Here is a 25,178-nt window from a genome sequence, read left to right as displayed (position 1 = left end):
TCATTCTACGCAATAGCGTTGCTAGAACGGAAGAAAAGCTCAGCGACTTAAACGGTCCTTTGGGCGGTGAGAGGGTTCTTTAGCGGCACCTGAGGTTCTCTTCTACGTCACTGCTCATCATCATCATCGAGAGAGCGGCCTAGAACAGCTCGCCGCCATTTTCGCCGAGCAGCTTTAACTCTTCCTTGCCCTCGCTCTTTCAAAAAGCTGCAGAGTAGGTGATCATGCCAAACAAAAGCGGGCGATAATAGTACATAAAAAATAAATCCGCTGTCATCCAAATTCTGGCCCGCAACCTTGTTCGTTAATAAAGCTCCGTACGCTCCGAAAGGTTGCAAATCCTAAGCACGCTTGCGTGTATGTATATAGGCGCAAACCGACGTTTATTCTAATGGGAAGCTGGGAGAAGCATTTTATGTGAAAGCAGATGTGTGTTCTCTTCCATGTGGGGGGTTGTTCTTAAACATGTATAGTTTAACTTTGTTTTTTTCTGTCGATTAGGGGGAAAAATGCAGATGGTAAGAGGTGATGAGAGGGTTTTTATAAGCCCTGGAACAAGTCCCAAATAATTCAGGAGTTGTGGGTCCAAATGTTTGAAGGCCACTGCCTACGTTGTTCTGACATGCGGCCATCACGAGAGCACAGAAAACTTTAACTGAGAATCGAGTCCCCAATTTACTCAGACGTATAAGCGCTTAATGGGATTTCAGAAATGTTTCAAAGCAGAACAAACGATTCGTACCTGATATACTTGTCACACACCTTTGCTTCGGCTCAGGTAAAAATTCAGATGGACAAAAAAAATTGTTTTCAAATTGTGGAATGATTTATAAAGGCTCGTTATACAACCACACATACTGTAATATAATATATTCAAAGAGTATCAGACGAGTTGATTCCCATTTCCTTATTCGCAAGTCCAACTATCAATATTGAGAATTCAAAAGCTCTGCACTGCCACTCCATGTCAAAAAACCCCACATTCTATGGTGTGTGTGCATGAGAGAGATCTATGCTGTTTTCTGATTCAAAGCCCAATTTTTGTGCAAATAGTTCCTAGGTATGATGTCCCCAGGACAAATTCTGATTTAAAAACCTGGGGAGAGGAGGAGAATGGAACTGTATTCCAAAATAATATTTGGACGGAATGGAATCGTACATTCCCACAGGCCAAAACCTGTCCCCTTTTCACTGGAGCACCATCCAAACATTGCTTCAGGCACCAAGAGTTTCCCAGAAGCTTTAAACTGGGAAGAAGGTTTGAGTAAGACACTGGAACAGCTACATGGTTCATGCAGTCCCATCCCCTTGCAGCAAACTTTCCACCAATCTCCACTATCATATTAAATTTAATTATTGTTCTGTGCAAAGCCCTTTAAATCTGAAATTTCCAGATCATAAACGCTTTTTAATCTTTTGAAACTTATTTCCATCACTACTTTTCTTTCATATACATTTTTGAGTTCAGTATAAATCATAGTATTGGTGTTTGCTGTGGTACACAATAAAATTAGCAACGTTCAGTCATCAGTTTACTTCTGCTTGAGCGGTGCCTAAACTGCTGACAGTCCTGGTAGCGGAATAGTACTACACTTTCTGTTCCCATACCCAGGCCATAAATGCTGCACACTTAGGAAATGGAAAGCTTTTAGGGTTAGTATTTGGAGTGCAGGGATGTATGATGCAGGGTGGTCCAAAGAGTGTTTCTGGGGTATATATTTCTCCACGATCTTAACCTGCATTTGTCCTGGGGCTATTGCCCTGTGGAGCAGTTAGCATAAAAACTAGGCTTTAAACCAGCCAACACTTGCAGGACAGCCTCCTGAATGTGGGTGTGTTTGATATGTAGTGATCCAAAGCTTATTTTGGGATGCAGAGCTTTTGAATTCTTGATATTTGTATCTGGGTTTGTTAATAAGGAACTAAGGAATTTTGAATAAGGATCTGGGAACCATGTCAATTTCATGTATTGGAGGGTTTTTCTTTTGTGGTAAGGTGCACTGTTTTGCCACCTTAACAGGCTACAACAGCAATTGATAGCAAGATGTCAGTGATTAAGAACAGGAATAATTTATGCTGAATAGCCATTTATTTAGATGAGGTTCACTAGCTTGAAAGCACAAGCAACATAGACCAATAGCAATCCCCAGTCATCACTTTATTTTTTAATGGTCCTAGGCTGCTGACAGTTCTGGTAGTAGCACAGGACTTCCCTTTCTATTCCCATCACCAAGTTATGCATGTTGTACACTTGGGAAATGGGAGGTTCTTAGGATTAGTGTTTGAATCAGTCATACTGTCTGGAGTACAAGCTGGCTTGTCTAATAACTTGCTTATTGGCTGCGCAATAGAACTCATGTTATACTGTCTGGCTACATATTCTGTTGCAATCACCAGTGTAGTGAGACTAAATGGCATGCTGGTACAGGTTCTGAACTTTAAAAAGTACTGGAATGTAGATAAGATTAAGTATGTGGGTAAAAACCCATGTGTGTACTATTTGCTTTGTTTCAGGATTGTTATGCACATCCTCATAATAGCTGCCATTTCCCAAGAGAAAAAATAGTGAGCTAAGATTAGGTGAAGGAAGGAGAATATCAAACTGCTTTCCAATTCCATCCCTGAACCTTTGGGAGCACTGCTCTATCATCCAATCATCTTTCAGAGGAGGGATAGAATCTTGAAGTCAGTTTTGCAGTCGGTCTCTGCAAAAGAGCAGAGAGCTTGAAGAGCAGCTCTGCCTGGCAGAGTAGTTTAGCGATTTAACAGTACCTCTGAGAGAGGACAGTGCCCAGTTGAGAAACTTGTCTCCATTTAATTTGACTCTTGGAAACAGCCAGGCTGGTTTGGAGGAATCCTGTGCGTGTGAAATAATTCAGCCTAGAGACTAAACAGTGAATGCCTATTTGTATTTGAAAGCATTAAAAAAAAGCCACACTCTGAAGTCATAATTAGCTTAAATTGGTGTGCTTCACCCAGGTTTCTGGAGACCTGTGCTATGGATCTCTTCCATGAAACCAACCTGTGAATGAAACCAACTGTGAATGAAGCCAACTCCTACCTCAGTGATTTCTTTTTGCTCATCCTAAAATTTACCTTATGCTTGCATTACTACAGATTTTCTCAATGGTCAAACCTTGTGTCTTGAAAATGTTTTCTGTAAAATCCATTTCCCCCCCAGTCATTATTTCTCTTCTCTGTTCAGTTGCACTTTATTATACATGCTAATGCTGAAAATGCATTATTCCTAATAGTGGCAGGATCAGTGTTGCAGAACAACCCCCTTTTTTCTTTTGGAGAGGTGCCCTAGCGTTACCGCACAATTATATTGAAGTGGCAATTGAACAAAAATATCTCAACCTCCCTTTCTACTATTGAGAACTATCCACACAACATGGAAGCCCACCCTACTGGAGAAGGCATCATTGCCTCAAGGCACAGAAACACATAGCTCCTCCACCAAAAAATACATTTCTGGCCTACTTAGAGCTGCAGTAATGCACCATTGTTACCGCTGCAGTCCCTTGTCAATTTCTTCCCACAAAAGCAACTTCCCTTGTCTCTTAACTGCAGATACAGTATATCCTCACCTTAATGTTACATGCTAATTAGAGATGAAATTGACAAAGTTGATACAATCTACCAGATATGTATCTATGCCCTAATGTTGCATCATTAATATGATATGACAAAGAAAAAATTTTTTAGTTCCTTTTGAAAATGGAGGATGAGGGGGAAAAGAAAATGGCTGAAGGGGAGATTTGGCAACTACATGGGGCATACCGTGTTTCCCCGAAAATAAGACAGTGTCTTATATTAATTTTTGCTCCCAAAGATGCACTATGTCTTATTTTCAGGGGATGTCTTATTTTTCCGCTCTACAGCTGCATGCTCTGGTGTTCTGGTTGACGGGCATGCTTCCAAACAAAAAGTCTTACTTTTGGGGGATGTTTTATATTTAGCATTTCAGCAAAACCTCTACGTCTTATTCTCAGGGGATGTCTTATTTTCGGGGAAACAGGGTAGATAAAGACCAGATGTTTGGTAGGCAGCAGACATAAAGATCATTTCAACATGATTGCATGCTCAAGATAAGCTGGCTCTGAAGTGGATCGGAAAAAAATATCACAGTAAAAGAGCTCAGGAAAACATCATAGGAAAAATGGGGGGGGGGGAGTTCTCCAGAACCACACAGAGGAAAAAAATGTGCTGAATTAAAAGAGAAAATGTAGCATTTGGCAGCAGGATACATTGTAAATGTGTGCAGAAAACACCACCATCTTGTAACTAAGGGGAAGGTTTAAAACAAACCAGGTCCCCCAAAATCATAGGAGGCTATGTAGGTCCCCTCAGTTGGTAGAAAAGGCTTATCACACAAGGCTTCCATTGATTAGTTTATTTGGATACCTTTGCGCAGTCCCATTGCCAGTGTAACTTTCTCAACTTCCACCACAAATGGAGCTGCTTTAGAAGACACATTTTTGCTGATCAAATTTCATAAACAAATGGCAGCATTTATTCAATAGTGTATAATTAGATTAACAAACCAATTTTACGTATAATAACATCATATACAGAGCTATGAAATATGTATAATTTAAAATTACTGGAATGGGTTCTTACAATCCACACAGGCATGACAAAACATGTAGGATGTGAAAACTCCCATTTAAACTACCATGGCAATTTTAAGATTATGTTCATGGCAAACCTTCATTTCCTGACCTCATGAGTTTGATGAAAGGAGAGAAAACATCATCTGGGGCAGATGTAATATTTCCTCCCAATTAAGAATACGCAGATGTTTATGATGAATTCTTAAAAGCAGAGCTCTTAACCTGAGGAAATGAAGCTTCTATATTGACACACATTGTCAGTCCTGATAGTAACAGAACCTCTTCATCTCTTCCGGAGGCATGCTACGAAGCTCAGGCCACATAAAGTGCATAAGTCAGAACTACTCGTAGAAGCAGAAGCAAAAGTTTTAAATGTTGCAATTAATTCCATGGGGAAAGAAGCTTAAAAAAAAGGTCAACAAATATGCTTTTGTCACATTTGTTTACATGCCAGGCATATTTGTCAGAACATACTGGGAATTTTGAAAGCAGAAAAACCTGGGCTCCATAGTGAACTGTAGAAGATGAATACAGTAAACAGTTCAGCAGGGAACATAAAAGCCCGTGTGCATAATGCGTTGTGTAACAGAATACCAGACAGGTCCCTTTTCCTTCAAGCAACACCAGAACTCTCGACCTCAAAATACTAACAAATTATACTAACCACGCTCTCTCCCACAGCCTATACAGAGTACTGACATATTATAAAGCACACAACAAGCAGCAAATCCACAAGAAGACTGACTATATATGCATCATGGCACCTGTCCAGCAAGAGGCAAACTTCCACAATCCTCTGTAATCAGCGCAGTTTTCTACAGCTAACTATATACCCGTTATCGTCAAGTTAATCCACTGTAAGGGAAACAAAGGCTTAAGAAATACTTATGTATTCTCTGTCAGAAGCAACATTTAACCAGGGATAAAGCTTTCAAAAGCTATATCCACTCTGGACTGGCCTTGATGCACATGCAGTACAAGTGATTTGGAAGGGGGGGGATTAATTTGGAATATCTGCACTATTGTTCCGATTTCCATATTTGTGATGAATGATTAGCAGCACTACTCCAAGAAAAAAGCAAACAGAGCCAACAGTTATATAGGCAATTCCCAGAAATGGATTCTTGCCGCCCATCCATGAAATGGTGCTCAAGATCATCCGCTTCCGTCCGTCAAAGCTATGCACGGGGAAATCTGATTCAGATATAGGAAAAACATTTACTATTAGTTAGCACAATCATGTAAACACCAGTACATCCCACTCGCCCAATCTCTGACGAAAGCAAATTGTGACTATGTTTGAATGTCACAGCAAACTTATGCTTGTTAGTGACAGGCCTGAACACTGCCTATTTGCCATATACGTTCCTCTTTACCCTCATACACACCCAAAGCTTTCTAGTTGGGGAATCCCTCGATTAAAGTCCAATTGGCCGTGCATACGCAAACAGGGACATGGGTAGATTCAAATCTGTTTTTATCCTGGAAACTAAAATGTGTCAGAATTGTAGCCTGTGGGAAGAAAACCAGTTTGAATAGGCTCCCATGCCTGTACTCACAAAACAGGGGAGACTGGAATTTGAGTAATCCCAAACCAGGCAGTTTTCAATCAAGTGCCACAAATTGTGGGGAAGAGGAGGAAAAGCAAGACAAACAAGGTGGATTCACATCCGTCAAGCACAAGCAGAGGTCCATTCTGGCATGCAAGCATGACTTGTGTTTTTACAGCAGAACTTTGCCCCAGGCATGAATATATAACATTGTTGCAGCTAAAAGCATTGTTTTACTAGCTAAAAACACTGTTACACTTAAAAGTGTGCCATTCCAAAATATTGTCTCACCAAGGATTTTGAAAAAGAATTACTTTGAGCCAAGCCTACTGGCTACAGAAATCCAGAAAGGAAAAAAGAACCAGCTGGAACAGGTGACTTCCCCAGTGCTGCCAAAACTACAACTCTCACAAGTTTGTGTGTGGTAACGTAAACTTTGTTTTTAACTTTGAGATTTAAGTTTTGTTGGGTTTGGAAGGTCAAGCCTACTAAAACCTAAGGAAACCTCCACAGTCCCCATCTCCACACACCACTGCTAGTTTTCTAAAAACCTAAAACATGCCCCCCCCCCACAAGAGTTGCCCTCCATTGTTACCTAAGCAGGCAGTCTCCTTGAGAATTGGGGGGGGGGGGAGGTTGGAGACTGAGCAATAGATTGCAAAAGTGGGTAATTGAGATTGTTCCAACAAAACTCTGTAACTCTTGTAGCGCCAGGCACACAGATTCACACTAGATTCACACCCGTATGCACTCCTGACTCCCTGCAGTGTATGTAAGAGTTTTCACTGGAACTTCTCACTATGTTTGTTCTCTGAGACAGGGGTGTTGACCCACGTTATTCAGACCTGTGGGATTCCGCCTGAGTTTTTACCATTAACCTGTTACCTTGGACATTAATCTGTCATCGTTGGTCCTGTGTCCCCATATAGAGTCATGTTATCTAACCCTTCTTTTCCAGCAACCAAAAAGGTCCACCTCTCACTTCACATTCTTCCCTTGAATTGAAAATGCTATGGAAACTACTGAATTCACAATTTCCAACTTTTCACCATCTGCAATACAAGCTGAAACACACAGGAGAGCATATTGAGGCATACAGTGTCTAGCTAGCCCTTTCTGTGAGGAGTTTGGCATGTTGCTGCTAGCCACATTATTAGTCTATGTCAAAAACCCCAATATGCTCACACGTGGTGTCTGACAATCCTGACAAAGAATCATGAAAATGGTTGCTATTTGCCACTGTGAATGTCATGAAAAAAATACAACTCCATAAACAAATTATTGGCCCTGGCATTCTGCTATGTGACTTCATGGAAGTTCCAGCCCCTTATGTTTAAAGGCAATGCATTATTTTTTTTGACTTGAATATACTACGGTGCAAGCTGCCCATTTAATGACTTTAAAGTGCATGAAAGAAGTTCTTCCTGGTGGCAGCATTTCTGAAGAATTCAGTAAAGGATACTGTATGTTATAACTAAGGAGTACTTTCCAGCAGGTAGAGTAGGAAGCATGCTTTCATTCCTCTCTATGATACGATACAGCTTGCGAAATGTAGGTAATGCTGCAGTACGCATCCACACAATGAAGTCTTCATTGATGAACCCATTGTTTGCATTGTCTGCATCCAACCTATACACTGGTCTGCGCCAGTTGATAGGCTGTGCTGTGCCTTAAAAACAAAACAGTATGTAAACAGTTGTAAATCCCTATATTGTTTCTTACTTTATACATTTTTTAAGTAGTTAAAATGGGTAGCATAGATGACTGGGGAAGGCAATGGCAAACAACCACAGAAACATATCTTGCCCAGTAAATGTCATGATGTGACTTCACCCCATGGGTTAGTAATGACTTGGTGCTTGCATAGGGGACTACCTTTACCTTTTTAAATGAGTAGATATTAAATACACTGTTTTAAAACAGCTGTCCCTTCTTGACTCACTCAGATCTTATGACTTATTTTACTCATTCAGCTTGAGTAATTTTAATTTTTCCTACAGTCAACAAAAAAGCATTAACTACTGTGCAATAATCTGGTATCATAGAGAATAAATTAATCAAAGGTCTAAATCTATTGGCACTTAGAGAAAAGTCAGATAATAGTCTTAATAGGGATTATAGTATTAGAAAATGAAGGTAATGAGTAAAGCTACATCTGTAAACAAGTTTAGATGCAAGAATATCTACCTAACCATTGTATATATAGTCTTCTTCCAACAACTACTGGTTCCTTCAAAAATCCATTGGGGTTTTTTTTTCAACAGAAAAGTTCATGTAGCTACCACCATCTCTTTAGGGGAGGCAAATATCAAAAAGGGAGGATTTACAACCTGGACTACCATAGTAATAATCTTACCATGAAAAAGTACTGTCAAGTTATTAGTATCTCCAACAGGGTTCCTAAACTTTACGTATTTGTCAGTCCACCAAGCGATACCCTTGTTATTCAACTTAATAGGATGTGTTCCATTTTCATCAATACTATTCAATGTTAATGTATCTACAAGGGAAAGCAAATAAAAGTTAATCACTGCCAACCTTTTGTGCCCCATGGACTCAATCATAATACAAAAGACTTATTATGAATGATAGATCTATTTTCTATTGCCAAAGTCAAGGTAGGCACCTGGATGTTCATTTAGACTAGTGTTTATTGTAACTGTACACATAGGAGGCATTAAAACACAGAATATGAAAATTACAATAAAAAATGGTATGAAGTTAATTTGTCAAAACAATCATTAACTGTACAAAGACAAAGAAAGGGACACTTTACAGGCACTTACTTCTTACTCATGGCCAGAACTGCTGAACATCAGAATCCAGGATGCAACACTAGCCAAAATTCATGACAGTTTACTCAACCATCTTATGTCATGTGTGAAATTAAATGATACTTCAACCCAGTTATGTGTGTAAAATTTACAGTATTGCAAGATAACATCTGAATTTGCATTTCATAAATACTCAGAGGAGAAACTAAAACTACCCTTCCGGCTGGCAAAAGTTTGCAGCTCAACTTTTTTCATCTAGCTTCCAGGATATCAGTGCATATACTGATGGAGATAACTAGAACAACAAAAATCATTTCCTGGGGAACTGACAACTGCAGGCAGTCAATGAAGGATTCAGGAAACTTTCAGATCCTGTCTGATAATCTTCCACTACAGGGGATCAGAAGATCCTAAGGGGCTATAGAATCTGTCCTTCATTGAAGCAGAAAGACTTCGAACATTTGTTTTGGGGAAGGGAGGAGTCAGATCTCAAGGAAGAACGCAAAAAAGAACATCAGGGGGAAAAGGTCTCCTTAGTAGAAACTGGGAAACTAAGATTTGTCCAACTCTTAAGTCACAATCATAGGGGATAATTTTTAAACCCAAGGTAAAAAGATGTGGTTATCACTAATTTTCTTCCACTCTGCTCAGCAACCGTTTGTTACTTTTGGCTCAACACTGAATTTCTTTTTTCCTTGTTTAAGCAAGGACTGCTTATGAGTAGTTTATTTTGCTGTGAAAAAATTCTCATTTCTAAACACTGTTTTGTAAAATTAACGATAAATAGATGCTATTGCTATTGTCCCATTAGACAATTTAAAAGTTGTAATTAATATTTTCCTTGTGATTGCCCCAAGAATTGTTTGAGAGGATTAATTCATGTTTTATTGTTTTGCAAATCAGGTGTGGGTGGAATAAAGCAACACCTCTCTCTCTCTCTCTCTCTCTCTCTCTGTGTGTGTGTGTGTGTGTGAGAGAGAGAGAGAGAGAGAGAGAGAGAAATCCTGCACAGCTAAAGCTAAAATTCATATTTATTTCTCTCCTCTCACATGGTAAAAGACATACTATAACCAAACTGATATGGAACATGTAATATTCTTGAAAGCACCAGTCAAACTGAAGTACCCCAGTAACCACTCTAGAAAAGAATTAAATTCTTTTGAAATGGATGTATGGTCAACCATATCGTCGGAAAATGAATGTGTGAGTTTTGGGGGTGTGCTAAAATTAGTTTGTTAAAAGTTTTCAATGTTTTGTATTTTCCCTCCTAAAATTTGAACACTATGAAGAAACTACACATTTATATTGCTGTCAGATTTTTACAGGTATTATTAAAATAGAAATATTTACATACGAAGCTTTAGTTTTCTTAACATATGATTTCCCACCTCTAATCAGACATTTCAGTTCAAGCATGCATTGATATCAAAACATAAAATTATCTTGGGATGTGGTTTAAAATTGTATTTACTAAATGTAAACGACAGCCAGCATGGTATAGAAGTTAAAGCATTCAACTAGGATCTAGGAAACCCAAATTCAAATCTGCATATGCCATGGAAGTTTTTGGGTGACCTTGGGCCAATCACACACTGTCAGCCTTGACCCTGGCTAGTATTTGGATGGAAGGCCTCCAGGGAATACCAGGTCATGATGCGGAAGCAGACAATGGCAAACCATTTCTGAATGCTCCTTGCCTTGAAAATGATATGAGGTCACAATAAGTGAGCTGTGACTTGTTGACAAAAAAGAAGACAAAATAAACTTTGTAATTTAGATTACACTCTATTTTTTTTCAGAGAATCCCATATCACTGGTAAACTAAGTTACAGGTTAATAAAATCAGAATGTTTCCAATTATTAACCTGCTAATGGCATGAAAAAAGAATCCTTTAAGCATTGGAAAGTGGTAGAATAAAGCCGGGTAAGTGAATTTCTCATTGAATTATAGCTGCTTGAGACCTGGACCAAATAAGTAACTTCCACATTCCTTATGGTGGAACATAGTGTACAAAGGATCCATTTCATCACAGTGGGATGTTACAAAGTGTTAAGCATTCTAACTAGTGAGAGTAAAAGGTCAAGTCAAGAGGACAGTGTGCTGTTGGAGAGAAGGAATGGAGAAGACAATGAGAGGCATGTTTTGGCTGTACATTGAACTGAGTTGTTTACAGAACCAATTCAACCACATGGCTGGGGAACAAAAGAGTGAGATGGTCTGAATTTACCCTATATCAGTGGTGGCAAACCTTTGGCACTCCAGATGTTATGGACTACAATTCCCAAAAGCCCCTGCCAGCATGGTCAATTGGCCATGCTGGCAGGGGCTGATGGGAATTGTAGTCCATAACATCTGGAGTGCCAAAGGTTCGCCACCACGGCCCTACATCCACTGAATTAAGAATGTGAATTTTGTGAGCTTCCACTTGTTGGTAGTTAAATCAAAACAAATACAAAGTACAAGGTGCAACATATTTAGAAATCCTACCATTGAACATGCTGTTGGCAATAGCTCCACAAGGAGCAATGGGCTTATGGTCGTCACTGGTGCGGTAAGGCTCACATTCTTTACTAGGGTTCTAATTGGTACAAAGAGAACAAGTCAGTTTGATTTCACAAAACCCAAGTTCATTAGAACATAATCAAAATACAGGGCACCCAGGGTTGGATCAAAAGCACTGCAAGTGGACAGGGGCTGTAACATCTCCCTCCTCTAAATGCAGCACGCTGAGTGTCTCTATCTTATTCCTGGGCCTCAGGACACTCAGCAATCATTGTTCTGCTCCTCTGACAATGCAGTGAATCAGCACCTTCGGATCCAACCCTGTTTTCTTGATAAAAGCACGTGCAATATTACCACAACTCTTCCCCCAATGTTCCTGATCTCCCGATTATTTGACTAACCTACTATAACAATCAACATGTCTCTGAGACTAATTCCACTCTGTGATTTAAATGAAGTTACGAAAGAAAAAAGCTAACATGTTCCTGTTTGTTCACCCCATCCACAGATCAAGCGTAATCTGAAGAAAAACTGGACAGACCAGCAAGGGAAGTTTTCAAGCACTGTGAAGTGTGCCTACGAAGCTGAACAGCAGCAACTGGACGTATGACTACTGAAATGTCAACTACTGGATTTGTTGATCCTCTTGCATTTCTCACTATACCTACACCCTGCTTTTGATTATCCTTAGTACAGAGGATGACAGCTGGAGTTTGATTAACGTATTATTTTCATTCAATCTGGCTTGGCAGAGGTTCCACGTAACCAGAGAGAGCGTTTTTCAGTCATAACTAAAATAGCATCTTAGAAAGGGAAGCCTTCACTTTGACCATGTATGCAGCACGAAAAGGACTATTGTTCTGTTCCTGGGTTCTATTATGCCTTATGGAATAAAATTAAATAAATTCATAGTACATCTTACTAATCTTATGATAGATGGTTAATCCCACTTAGTTCCTGCTTTCCTCTTCCTGAAGGATAAGTACAGTACGCCCCAGTAAAATAATCCTCACATCAAGCTCCCATTGCTAAATGGAGAAGGGAATCTGGACATCACAAACCAGAACAGCACCACTTCTGAACCAGGGACAACTTGCACAGAATGCAGAGAGTTTTACAGCCCAATTCTATTGGGGAGTGGGGAATGAGCCAGTGGAGCTGGTGTGGTGGCACAGTGGTGCACTTTGCCCCTTCTCAGTGTAAGGGGAACCCTTGCTGGGGAAGAGCGCAAAGATGCTGGCGTCCGGGCACCTCACAGCTGTGGAGTGGTGAAACCCGGAAGTGGGTGCCACCACAGAGCTATGTTGGATGCCATCATGGGGATGGAGAGAACAGGGCATTCCTGGGGTGGAGCTGACTGTGGTCAACTTCCACCCAGGCTTTCAAGCCAGGAATACTGCAGCCAGGGCCTTGGATTTATGCCACCCAAAAGGATGGTGTAACTCTGTTCTGTCCTATAGAGGACATTCCAGTTTTTGCTGTCTCCCTGTGTCTCCTGAAAGCCCTCTGAAGCAGCATGGCAGCAGTGCCATCTCCAGCTGCTGGAGACTTGTAAATTGGGCTGTAAAATGGGCATTCTCTTATTCAGCTGGAAACTGAAAGTTATGTCTATTTCATTATTATAAAAATACATTCTGTCCCACTGATATCTTTAGCTACAATTTTAGACTTGTTATATATCTTGAAAGCCTGGGAGCAACAGTGGCGTAGTGGTTAAGACCAGGTGTACTCTAATCTGGAGGAACCGGGTTTGATTCCCCGCTCTGCCGCTTGAGCTGTGGAGGCTTATCTGGGGAATTCAGATTAGCCTGTGCACTCCAACACATGTCAACTGGGTGACCTTGGGCTACTGAGTCACAGTTCTTCTGAGCTATCTCAGCCCCACCTACCTCACAGGGTGTTTGTTATGAGGGGGGAAGGGAAAGGAGTTTGTAAGACCCTTTGAGTCTCCTTACAGGAGAGAAAGGGGGGATATAAATGCAACTCTTCTTCTATATTATGGCTAGTTTGTTGCCTCTTTAAAAGCTGCTTTTATAAATCTGTCATCAACTTCTAAGGAAGAATAGATGTTAGCTTAGAATGAAGTACACCAATATTCTTTGAATAAAATGCCAAAGGAAATGAGCATGCAAAGTGACAGTTGGTGACATGTAAGAGTACTTTCAGGTACTCATAATGAAAGGCTCACTTCATACATAAATTACAATAGAAGTAAGCCAGCTTGCTCTGATGAATGCATCACAAAGTATTTTAAGTAGTTTTGATATACTGAATAGAATGTACTAGGTGACCTACTCAAAATGCCTGCCAATTAGCAGCAACACTACTCAACATAATGATATAACTGGATTTGGCAGTTTGACTCTTCCTTTAAATCTAACTACCATATATACTCGTGTATAAGTCGACCCGCATATAAGTCGAGGCACCTAATTTTACCACAAAAAACTGGGAAAACTTATTGACTCGCGTATAAGTCGAGGGTGGGAAATGCAGCATCAATTGAGGCATCAGTAGATTAAATGTTTTTGAATATTTATTTCAAAGAAAAAAAGTAAACTGGCTCTGTAAGTGGAAAAGAGGGTCAACAAGAACAATATGGTATCAACAATAACTTTAAAAGTACAAAAGCCTTAGCTCAACCAGCAACCAAGCTAAAACAAAAGAGTTAAAATGCTTCAAAACTGGATTCCTCATCATCATCTGTATGTCCAAATGTAACCCAACTTAGATTTTAAGAGGGATATTATCAGAAATGAAAAATCTACTATTAGCTTCCATTGTAAACAATGGGGGATGGGGGTCAATAACTTTGGATCCCCTGGCCCAAACTTCACCAAACCTGGCTGGTATCATAAAGAGACTCTCCTGATGAGACCAGCCAGGTTTGGTGAAGTTTGGTTCAGGCCCCATCTACTAATAGCTCCCATTGAAAACAATGGGGAATGGGGGCACCTCCTTTGGGGGTTCATAACTTTGGACCCCCTGAACCAAACTTTACCAAACTTGGCTGGTATCATCAGAAGAGTCTTCTGAGGGTACCCTGAAATTTTGGTGCCTCTAGCATAAAAACTGCGCCCCCTGCTGGCTGGCAAAGTAAAAACACAAAAAAAATTTTAATGACCCGCATATAAGTCGAGGGGAGCTTTTTCAGCATTAAAAATGTGCTGAAAAATTCGACTTATACATGAGTATATACGGTAAATTTTTATTGAAATTAATGTACATTGGTGACTGAACACATAACAATGAGGTTTTAAAATATGTGCGGGAGGGGACGAAACGGAGAAAAGAATCATACAGAGAAGCCCATTAATCTATTGTGATAATATATAAAGATATTGTGTTATTACATTTTCCCTTTCATATTTGAAAATTCATCTTAATGTAAGTAGCAGAAACTAGACATTCACAATGGAGTCAGAGAATTTACTTACAAATAAAGAATTATTATTGCCATTCAGCTGGCTATCATCCCGAGACTTCACGTAGCGGCGATGATTCTGATAAAAGTTTGATAGTCCATAATACATAAACACGTTGCTCTGCAATACAACAGTGAATAACATTTCTGAAATGTGCACAATAATTCACACACTAATAGTCAGAATCAGGTGCAACACAGGAAAGTAAACAATGACGAATAAAAATGGATCAGTTTAGCTTACATCTCAACACCCCATTGCATGCACTGATGCAAGAAATGTTAAATCCAAATAGGCTGGAGCCTTGGAATACTAGATTTTTAAAACACAAAACTGAACTGTAGAACCTCTGGCATGGATCCAGATAGTATGGAAGCAAGGGCTTTTGTTCACAGAGCACAATTTCCTGATCTTCTGCATCCTGTGGCATCCCAAATTGCTTCCCAAAACCCTGTTCATGGAGGAGAGGGGACACCCATGAACAAGACTGTAGGCTAACATGGAAAAGGGGAGATGAGAACACTGTGCTCAATCAGCAAAAATCCTTGAGCACATGAACTTACAATCTTCTGCTTGAAAATAGTAATCACAAAATAGGAGGTGCAAAATTTACTCAATTGAAGTTCAAAATTAAAATCCTTGAATTTAAAAAAATCAATGTACTAAAAATTCATATAAAATATTGTAATTTTTTAAAATGGGGATGGGTTCTAAAATGCAAGAAAGACTTAGATACATGCCCTATCTATCAAACTATGTTTCAAAGCTGTATCAGACTACTGAATAATTTTTAAAAATCACTTTATCTTAAAAAAAAGTTAGGACTTCAATCTATTAAAAACCCTACTATGTGTCAAAGTATATTTTTAGTTTCCTTTCAATCTTTACATTTTACAAGAGAACAAAGAATTTGAGCCAAGCACACTTAGTAAAATTATATTTCTGCAGAAGTTGTAAAAGGAATGCTGTCAGATATATTATAAATGAGTTTCCTGGACAGGCTAAAAGTATTAAAATTTTAGCTGACTTTCCAATCTAATTCTCATGAAATAGCTACAATAGGACACAGACACCCACACAGAAAAGCTGACTAGCAGCAAAGATCAGAAGAAAAGAAAACTTTAGAAGAATTACAGCCTCATCTGGTGAGGGAGGGGCTGAATCCACTGCTGGAAGCAGCATGGGCTTCTTCCAGAGGTGCCCTCTCCAGGGCACTTACAGAGGCGTAGCAAGGGGGGAAAGTGCCCGGTGCACTGGTGTGTCCTCAGTCCCCATCCCTCCCCTCCCCGTCACACCCCCACAGGTGCGCACGTCCCGGTGCATCACACACACACACATCCTGGCCCCCTTGGAGCTACGCCTCTGGGCACTTACCCCAACTGACGGGCAAAACTTCTGGCATGCAGCTGCCACTGGCCTCATCTGACACTGGGACGTGGTGCGGAACGCTGCAACGCTATCTCAGTGCCCCTGCCACAACTGCAGGGCCAGGCCAAGGGAGGAGCAAACATTAGCCGGCCTCCTCCCAGCCATTCGCTGGTTTACGCTGGCATCTGGGAATTTGGAATAGAGGCTCCTCGGCAGCACAGAGGCAGTTGTCTTTTGCAAGCCTCCCTATGCCGCCAGGAAGCCTCTCTGGGAGTGGCAGGGCAGATGTGGCACCACTGCTGCCCACCTTGCTGCTTGGATAGGGCTGTTAGGGAATAACCTTTCCCTTTGGGCATAAGGGAGGTGAGAGGTTTTGTCATCCCCTGCCTTCACAATAACGCTGTACATATTGGCCTCCATGCAAATGACTCAGGATTTGCTTCCAGCCTTGTTCTTCGCATGAAGAAATGATACACAAAATGAAAATTCATTAGACGGTGGCAAGTTAACCTTCCAAAACAAGCTAATTCAGAAAAAAAACAAATAAGACATGCAACAGGAATATGAACCACCACCACCACCAATATGAAAGAGCTCTGATCTAGAGATATATGTGACCATTTCAGTCAAATCCATTTTCAGATGGCTGTAACTATACAAAAGAAAACATACCTCAAAAGGTTGATCCAGTGTGAAGTTAATGGTGCAATAACAAGGAGTGCTGTTCCAGGATACATTTAAGCATTTATTGCAAGGACTTCCTGGCTCTGTTCCTGTATAATCAATCTACAAAATAATGATGTGAAGGAGAGGGTAAGATTTATTTATTTATTTTGTTTATTAATTAGATTTGATAGACCGCCCACCCCCCAAAGGGTTTTGAGAAAAGGGGATAGATTGAATCAAGCAGAACACAGGTATAGCTGAATCCATAGCTAACAACTCTGATCATCAGTAAACAGGCTGTTTAGGATCAGTCATTTTTGAGTACTGGTTAGCACAGCAGATTTTTGATATTATAGCAGCAGTCATACTGTGCTACCTCTGACTAGTTTGACTTTAATAAAAAGTGAGTTAGACACTTTGTAAATAAATATAAATCAGCCACACTCAAATTCATATTCTGTTCCTGAGTTACATTTTTTCTCTGCCAGAAACCAGGTTCAATTCATTCTCAAACCAACTGATAAAAAACCATTTTATTGAAAAAAGCAAATAAATATCTCCACTCAGAAATGAAATTAGGCCCAAACTGTTTAGACTAGGCATCTAAGTTCACAGAAACATTTATGGACGTTTAAAAACATGTGAACTCCAAGCATTTCCTATTTAACACTGTGAGAAACCCAGTTGAGAAAAATAAAGGCCTTTATCCAGCCACATTTTAAACCCTTAATGGCACTTGTGCTCTGTAAAGCAAGAGGAACCACTTGCCACTGCGTGGATTCTGATTTTGCTAACATGAAGCACTCAGAGTCAAGATGAAAAACAAATCTTTAATTTCATTGAGAAGTAAACATTTCTCGATGATCAAAACAGCTTTAGCTAATAGAACTTATAGTCATCTGATAAAAAAACCAATACTGTCCAAATCACGGTTAACAATAAAATAATAGCCTAATACGGTTAACAATAGTAGCGTTGCCTATAGTTCTAAAGCAGGGGTTTGCAACCTGCGGCTCTCCAGATGTTAATGAACTACAATTCCCATCAGCCCCTGTCAGCATGGCCAATTGACCATGCTGGCAGGGGCTGATGGGAATTGTAGTTCATGAACATCTGGAGAGCCGCAGGTTGCAGACCCCTGTTCTAAAGGAATAAGCAAAAAAAAACTTATCTGAAGCTCAAGTTTGTTACATTGCACATTGCACAAAGTAACTCTTCAGTATGTAGTTACAATTTATCAGTTTCAAGTTCCAAGTTCTAGAAGAATACTAAACAATATTATTTCTCTCCACTGACATAACTACACACATACATTGAAAGAGCTTCTATCCAGCCTCCTCTGTATGAGAACTTAGTTAAATTGCTTAACTGCCGCACAAAGAATGTTCAAGGTTGCAAAGATCAATGCTTGTGTCATCTGATTAGGGGAAAATGTGCATGGTTGACAAAGCTGTCTATAGTTAAGAGAGCATTTTGCAAAAGGAGCTGTATCAAAACAAGAGTTAACAATCAAAATTCCTGATGAATGTCAAAATGATACCTCACTCGGCACTGCAAATGAAACACATGTGCACACTGAGTCTGAGGTCCAGAGGTCATACATGGGCACAGAGCACATTCACACGTGACAAGATATCAATCTGTTCTTATCGAAAGTTTCTCAGCCTGCAGACTCCTGCTCATTTCAAGGTGTTGTTATTGTTCTAAAACAGCCAATTGGTCATCTACATATATTTTGAACTACTATAAGGTCTCCAGACTGGTTCATCAATTAGAATTAATGCTCCATTCTGTTATGTTCTTTTTTGAATAAATGAAACCAAGGTTTAGAGGTTAAAAGAAACTATGTGGAAATAAATTGCCCATATAAGTTACACTTATAGAAAGTGAATATACAACATCCAATTCTTCTTAATTTTGTTCTTAAACTCATACAATTATCAGTTTGACAATTTGGATTTTGTATATTATTGATACAGACGCAAATCATAAAATTTCCTTTGACAATTACAAAGCAACATTTTATATTCAGTTATACTTTTGTTCCTAAAACAACCTTTGAACAAGAATGCTTTCCTTAGGTAATAGTACTGGAGCCAACAATAACTCAGCACTGACAGATTGAGGTAAGTGCTTTGACTGCATAAATCTAGAAACAAAGGTGCTTATTTTTAGAAAGTGATTAACGGGACACATCAGGAGAACATAAAGTACATCTCAACCTTGTCTTGGATTTTAAAAGCAGCCCTTAAGCAGTCTCTTAATCAGAAATCAATATCAAGGTTTTTTCAATATTACTTTATCTCAGCCATCATTCCAGATCCCACCACAGATGTTCCCAGAAAGTATGGTACTATGCACAACGGATGTTATGAGTTCCCTCTCTCTCTCCACCCCTTGTATATTGCATACACGTAGACATGTAGAGATTCATTAACCTAAGGAAAAACACATTGCAAATTTAATCCTCAAGAAAATACAATATGCGCAGAAGCCTTTAGATAGCAAACTCCATCTTCACAGAGATCAGAACTGGTATTTCTCTAGTATCAGTAATTATGATATTGACACAAATGTCTTTCATATCAATAAACTTGAGCTCTGGGACCTATCTAAATTCAAATAATTATCACGGGTTTTTTTTTTTTCTAAAAATGTACCCTAACTTAAACTTATTCTGGTCTGAGATCTGGAACACAAGGCTGATTAAAATATGACAACAGCCACATGACATACAGTTGCCCATATGAGTTTTTCATGTAGGAAGTACCACATATAAAAACTACTGCCACAAGTACTGGGCAAGACATGCATAGCATCTGCATATAAGCAAATACTGCAAAATATTTAAGGCAATCCAGTGTTAGGCATCAAATAGGCTATGTAAACCGCCTACAGGGTCTTCATATGGCTGTCATATTTTAATAGTTTCAGAGGGCAGTTGTGTTGGTCTGCAGTAGAACAGCTATATTTGAGTCTTAGAGATATTTGCACCTTAGAAACCAACAAGATTTCTGGGATATGAGCTTTGAGAATCAACTCTCCCTTTGTCAGATATATTGGACAACGGAAGCTCTGAGTCCCTTCCACACATGCAGAATAACACACTTTCTATCCACTTTCAATGTACTTTGCAGCTGTGTGTAATAGCAAAATCCAGTTGCAAAGAATTGTGAAAGTGGATTGAAAGTGCATTATTCTGCATGTGAGAAGGGGCCTGATTCTTGAAAGGTCATACCCCAAAATGCTTACCCTGTACTCCTTGGGAGAAAAGATTAGTTTAAAAGTTTCTCATTTAGCAAAAGGGGTGATAAGTCCCCATTATATGCACTTGAACTTTACCTGCCATTGTAATACTGCACATGCATGTTACTACCACTCTATCCTTAATCCATGCATTTCTAGCTGACAAAGTCCAGGATTCATTCTCCACCATCCATTTTTTGAGTGGCATGCCAAGTTTGTTTCTAAAAAGCCTTTTTTTCTCCTGTTTTCTGAGTATTTCCTGCATTTCAAGTCACCTTCAAATTCTAAAAATAATCTTGGCAAGGCAACTTCCTCTAAACTGTACATTATCTCAAAGCTATAAACCGGCAAGTGGGAGGATTGCTCAGTAGGCTCACGCCTTAAAATATTGCTGCTCATTTGATGCCTATGCAATTATAAAATCAGAATATCTGATGGGTAGTTAAAAGTTACCAAGTGTGGTAACCTGCCTTTACTACATTCTAATCTTATTAGTTATCATCATGGCAGTCCAAGAAACATAGAGGATATATACCTACTAACTACTATTCATGTATAGCCACTTGTTTGAGAACTGCACTTCTTCAAATATTTCTATGCTCATATACATGTGAAAAGAATGCCTGAATAATCTTTCCAGAAAGACTGCTTACCTTGAGAAAGAGAAGTAAAATTACACTTAATGTACACATCATTTAATATTCAAAAGGTCAAACGCTTGTTAACCTCCTGCACCTGATCCACACATGCCAAGTCAGTTCCTGATTTGGCAAAAAAAACTATGTTAATGGGCATGAGGGGTCTTCTCATACATATAGTGTAATTAAGGTAACAATTAAGATGAAATATCCTCTGATAGCTTTAAGCTGCAGAGGAATGCAATGGCTGTTAGTCTCTTGCCTTGAAAGCCCTACTGGATTGCCGCAGGTTGTCTGTGACTTGACAGTACTTATACACATGCACAGCTTTAAGCTGTAGTTCCGAATCTGAGCAGCTTGCTACTGGAAGAAAATTCTATAATATTTTCAACTCACACAACAATAGTTCTGCTGAAATGAACCATAACTCTCATAAACATACCCTTTAGCTCTTCTCTCCCTCCAGACTCCTCCAACCTGTTCTATTCCCAATGGCTTCATCTCATGTGCTAAATTCCTTTGCATTGTCTGATCTGACCTATCTCCCCAACCCCTCAGATCACAGTTTTCCAGGGCTCCATGCACTCCCAAACAGTCTCCCCAATTGCCCAAATCTATTATCCCACTCTCTCATATACTGAAAATCCCGTTATTTTGCATGGCTCCTTTTTTACTTTTGATTTCTCACTCACTCACTCACTCACTCACTCACTCACCCACCCCCGGTTGTTTTGTATTTTGTAATGGCTTAGTCTGCAGTCTCTCTCCATCACTGAACCTTCACCTGAATGATATTTTGCCAAATTGAAACTTAAAAAATAAGAACTTTAAAGCTGTGAAGAGTATTAGAAAAGCCCCCAAAAGATCAAAATGCATCTAAGACCAATGAGCAGCAGGGCATGTTTACTGTTCATCTAAACCAACAGCTGCAGACATGTGAAAACAAGTGAAATCATAGCAAACACACCCACAGACAGAAAACCAAAATGCCCAGTTTACTCTACTCTTGAAAATGAACTTCGCCTACCCCATAACATTACCTTTGCATAAACTAAATGATAAACTTTCAGTTTATCAGCTTAAAACATAGACATATAGCAAACAAAAATCAGATTACTCTGAACTTGATATATAATGAGTGGTCAAACTGTTCCTGTTATGTTGAAAAAAATTCTGATGTGGTCAATACGGGCTTTCGATCCCTTCCAGTCCGGCTTCCGTGCTGGGCATGGGACGGAGACTGTCCTCGTTGCTGTCACAGATACGCTCATGGCGATGCCAACTTGACTCGAGGGCGTGATCGAGCGCCAAGCTGGTGCATTAGTTGGATCTTTACCGCGAGCATTTGTTATGGTCGTATCACGCACCTTTTGGCCCACACAGCCTCGGCCGCCTTCCGAGGGTAAAGCGGGGCACTGTCCTTCAGTGGATTGTCTCGTTTCTCCGGGACCGGAGTCAGCAAGTGTGGTGCAGGGATCAAGCCTCCCAGAAGTGCCCGCTTCATTGCAGTGTGCCTCAGGGAGCGCTGTTGTCCCCGCTGTTGTTTAACATCTACATGCGACCCCTTGCTCAGTTGGTGCGGAGCTTTGGGCTGATCTGTCACCAGTACGCTGATGACACTCAGCTCATTCTGTTGATGAGGGGGGCAGTCATCAGCCCCAGCAGCTCTGGTACAGCACTTCGTTTGGAGGCGGTTGCTGGATGGATTTACAACAGAGCAGGTTAAAACTGAATCCATCAAAGACCAGGAGATCCTCTGGCTGGAGCACGCAGGGGGGAGGTGGGGGATTTCAACCCTTGCCGGAGTGGGAGGGGGCTTTATTGGCACCGGCCTCCTCCGCTTCAGAAAGCCTGGGGATCCACCTGGATTCATCTCTCTTTCAATAGAGACCCAGGTGGGCCCATATAACCCGGGTTGAGGGATTTTTCCATCTTCGACAGAGCCCAGCCGTTGGCCCCTTTTCCTCTCCCCAGGCGGATCTCGCCACTGTGATCCATGCAACGGTCACCTCTCAGGTTAGGACTATTGTAACTTCTCGGGCTCTATGCGCCCTCCCCCCCTTTTACGCCTCTGCTTTCTTTGAAGCTGAAGCTGGTCCAGCATCACGGGCGGTGCATGTTCTCACAGGTGGTGCCTTTAGAGAACATATCCAACCTGTGCAAAGGGGCGCCCGCCTCGCACTGGCTTCCAGCTGAGTTCGAATCATTCATAAGGTATGGGTGCTTACACCTTTTAAGGCCTTGCAGCGGCCTGGGACCTTCGTACCTTCAGGACTGTCTTACCCCATATGTCCCTACTAACGGCCTCTACGCTCGTTAGGAGACCAATTTACTGGTGGTCCCTCGGCCCCTCGATGATGCTTGACTGGCCTCTACCTGGAGCCAGGGCTTTTAAGCAGCCCCTGGCTCCCCCCTGCCTGGTGGAACACGCTACCACCAACTATCCGGGCCCTGCGGGATCTTGGAGAGTTCCACAGGGCCTGTAAGACCGAATTGTTCCACCGGGCGTTTGGAGGGGCCGGCCGCTGATGCCCCCTCCCCTTTCCCCCTCCTTTTCCTTACATTCTCCGCTTCTCTGTTTTATTTTCCAGGGTGGATCTATGAAGTTCTGTTTTTACGATTGGATGCCAATATAACATTATTGATTGTTGTTTTAATGGGGTTTTATTGTAACTATTGTTTTATTGTGTTGTTCACCGCCCAGAGCCCTTCGGGGGAGGGGCGGTATATAAAACCAATTATAAATAAATAAATAAAATACAAAGATTGGCTCTAAGGGAACAGGCCATGAATTACGAATAGTAACAAACACTGCTCAGGTCTGGACAGATCAGTCCAGTAATTTTGGTTCAAACAAAAACAAAATGAACATGAATGCTGTATTCGATGCTGACCTATGGTCTCAACAAGTAATAAAGAGCCAGTGTGGCTTGTTTCAACATGTTGCATTCCTCTATAATTACAGCTCACAGAAAAAAATAATAAAATTTACAGTCACCCTTTGCATCATTTCATCTGGCATGACCATTTTCCTAACCATAAAGGGGTAAAGTTAAAAAAAACCTCTCAAACCTACAATGCAAAAATTAAACTCTAAATGTGTGTGTGGGGTGTGTGTGTTCTTTTTTATTCATTCTTCCATGCCTTCTCTATTTAATCGGTATGTGAGAAAAATGTGCATCTATTGTTGTTTCTACTGGTATGTATTTTGGTAACCTTACCTATCCTTTTTTTCATGAGCCCTTGCCAAGGACATCCACCTTGTTTTCAGATAACTTCTATTATGTCCAGCAAAATAAAATTAGTGAAAAGCTGCCATCAAGATTAATGAAAACAACCCCCAATTAGCAACTGCCCCCTACTCCAACCAGCTTCTGAAACTGCCTTTTAGACATTCGCTGAATGAGTTAAGAACTGCCAGCAGAGGCCCCTTCTGCACATGCAGAATAAGGCACTTTCAGTCCACTTTGCAGCTGGATTTTACTGTACATAATAGCAAAATCCACTTGCAAACAATTGTGAAAGTGGATTGAAAGTGTATCATTCTACATGTGCAGAGTCCCACTGCAGGAACTATCAGTTTATCAGGTATATTTTAGAACCTCGCTGTTAATGACTGAAGCTGAGAAGCTCCAACCGATTCACTCACACTACTCCCGAATAAGAGGGCCAAAAAAGGGGGAGGGGGAACCAACCCGGAGTGTCAACCAGCCCTTCATCTCAGACAAGTCGTGAATGTCCCTGAAACTCGGTTGTCATCCCAGAGTGGCCGCCTGCATCCTTCTCTCCCACTCCCACCCCTTGGACGCGTGTCATCACCACTGATCCTTATTGTGCAACACCTTCAAGGTCTCGCTTCTCACAACCACCACCCTGTCAGGCTCGCCCGACATGACACAACGGCCATGCGGAAGGGATGGGACTCCATACTATCAAGCCTGCCCATCAAATCCGTAGAGCGGTGGGAAGGGGGGGACTGCGTGTCCCCTCTTACCTCGTATTCTCGGATATTGTTGGAAGTGACGAAGATGCCGATGCCGATCGGGATGAAGATGAGGCCGATGACGAAGAAGGCGGGCAGGACGGTGCCGGCGGTGAGGATGGGCTGCCAGGCCGGCAGGCGCTGCTGCTTAAAGGCCGTGTTGTCGGGCTTGCGGCTCTTGAGGGCGCCCCCGACCGCGTTGCCGCCCCCAGACACGCCACCTCGCCCGCCGGGCATGCTGCTGCTGCTCCCAGCCACCACCTGGTGCCCGTCCACCTCCTCCTTCGCGTTGTAGTTCATGGCCATGGAGCTCCTGCCGGGGCCGAGAGAGAAGAGGGGGAAGCAGCAATGGTAACAACACCGTCTCCCTTCCTGGACTCCAGAGCGCCGGCTGCGCTTGCGCAGACGTT

At 41.0% G+C, this 25,178-nt stretch overlaps 1 protein-coding gene across 1 annotated transcript; it reads right to left on the bottom strand.

Moving 5' to 3' along the window:
- Positions 1-4,381: 4,381 nt before the first annotated feature.
- TMEM30A (transmembrane protein 30A) lies at positions 4,382-25,178 on the bottom strand. Its single transcript, XM_048495707.1, has 7 exons — positions 24,781-25,178; positions 16,909-17,022; positions 14,881-14,988; positions 11,429-11,519; positions 8,523-8,666; positions 7,629-7,835; positions 4,382-5,810 (listed from the first exon to the last, which is right to left on the bottom strand). The coding sequence occupies exons 1-7, from the start codon at positions 25,072-25,074 to the stop codon at positions 5,617-5,619; spliced, it is 1,152 nt and encodes a 383-aa protein (XP_048351664.1). The 5' UTR covers positions 25,075-25,178; the 3' UTR covers positions 4,382-5,616.

This window comes from Sphaerodactylus townsendi, linkage group LG01 (genome assembly GCF_021028975.2).
Source record: "Sphaerodactylus townsendi isolate TG3544 linkage group LG01, MPM_Stown_v2.3, whole genome shotgun sequence".
NCBI lineage: Eukaryota > Metazoa > Chordata > Lepidosauria > Squamata > Sphaerodactylidae > Sphaerodactylus > Sphaerodactylus townsendi.
The sequence above is the reverse complement of the archived record's forward strand: the minus strand, read 5'-3'. Positions and strand labels throughout refer to the sequence as shown.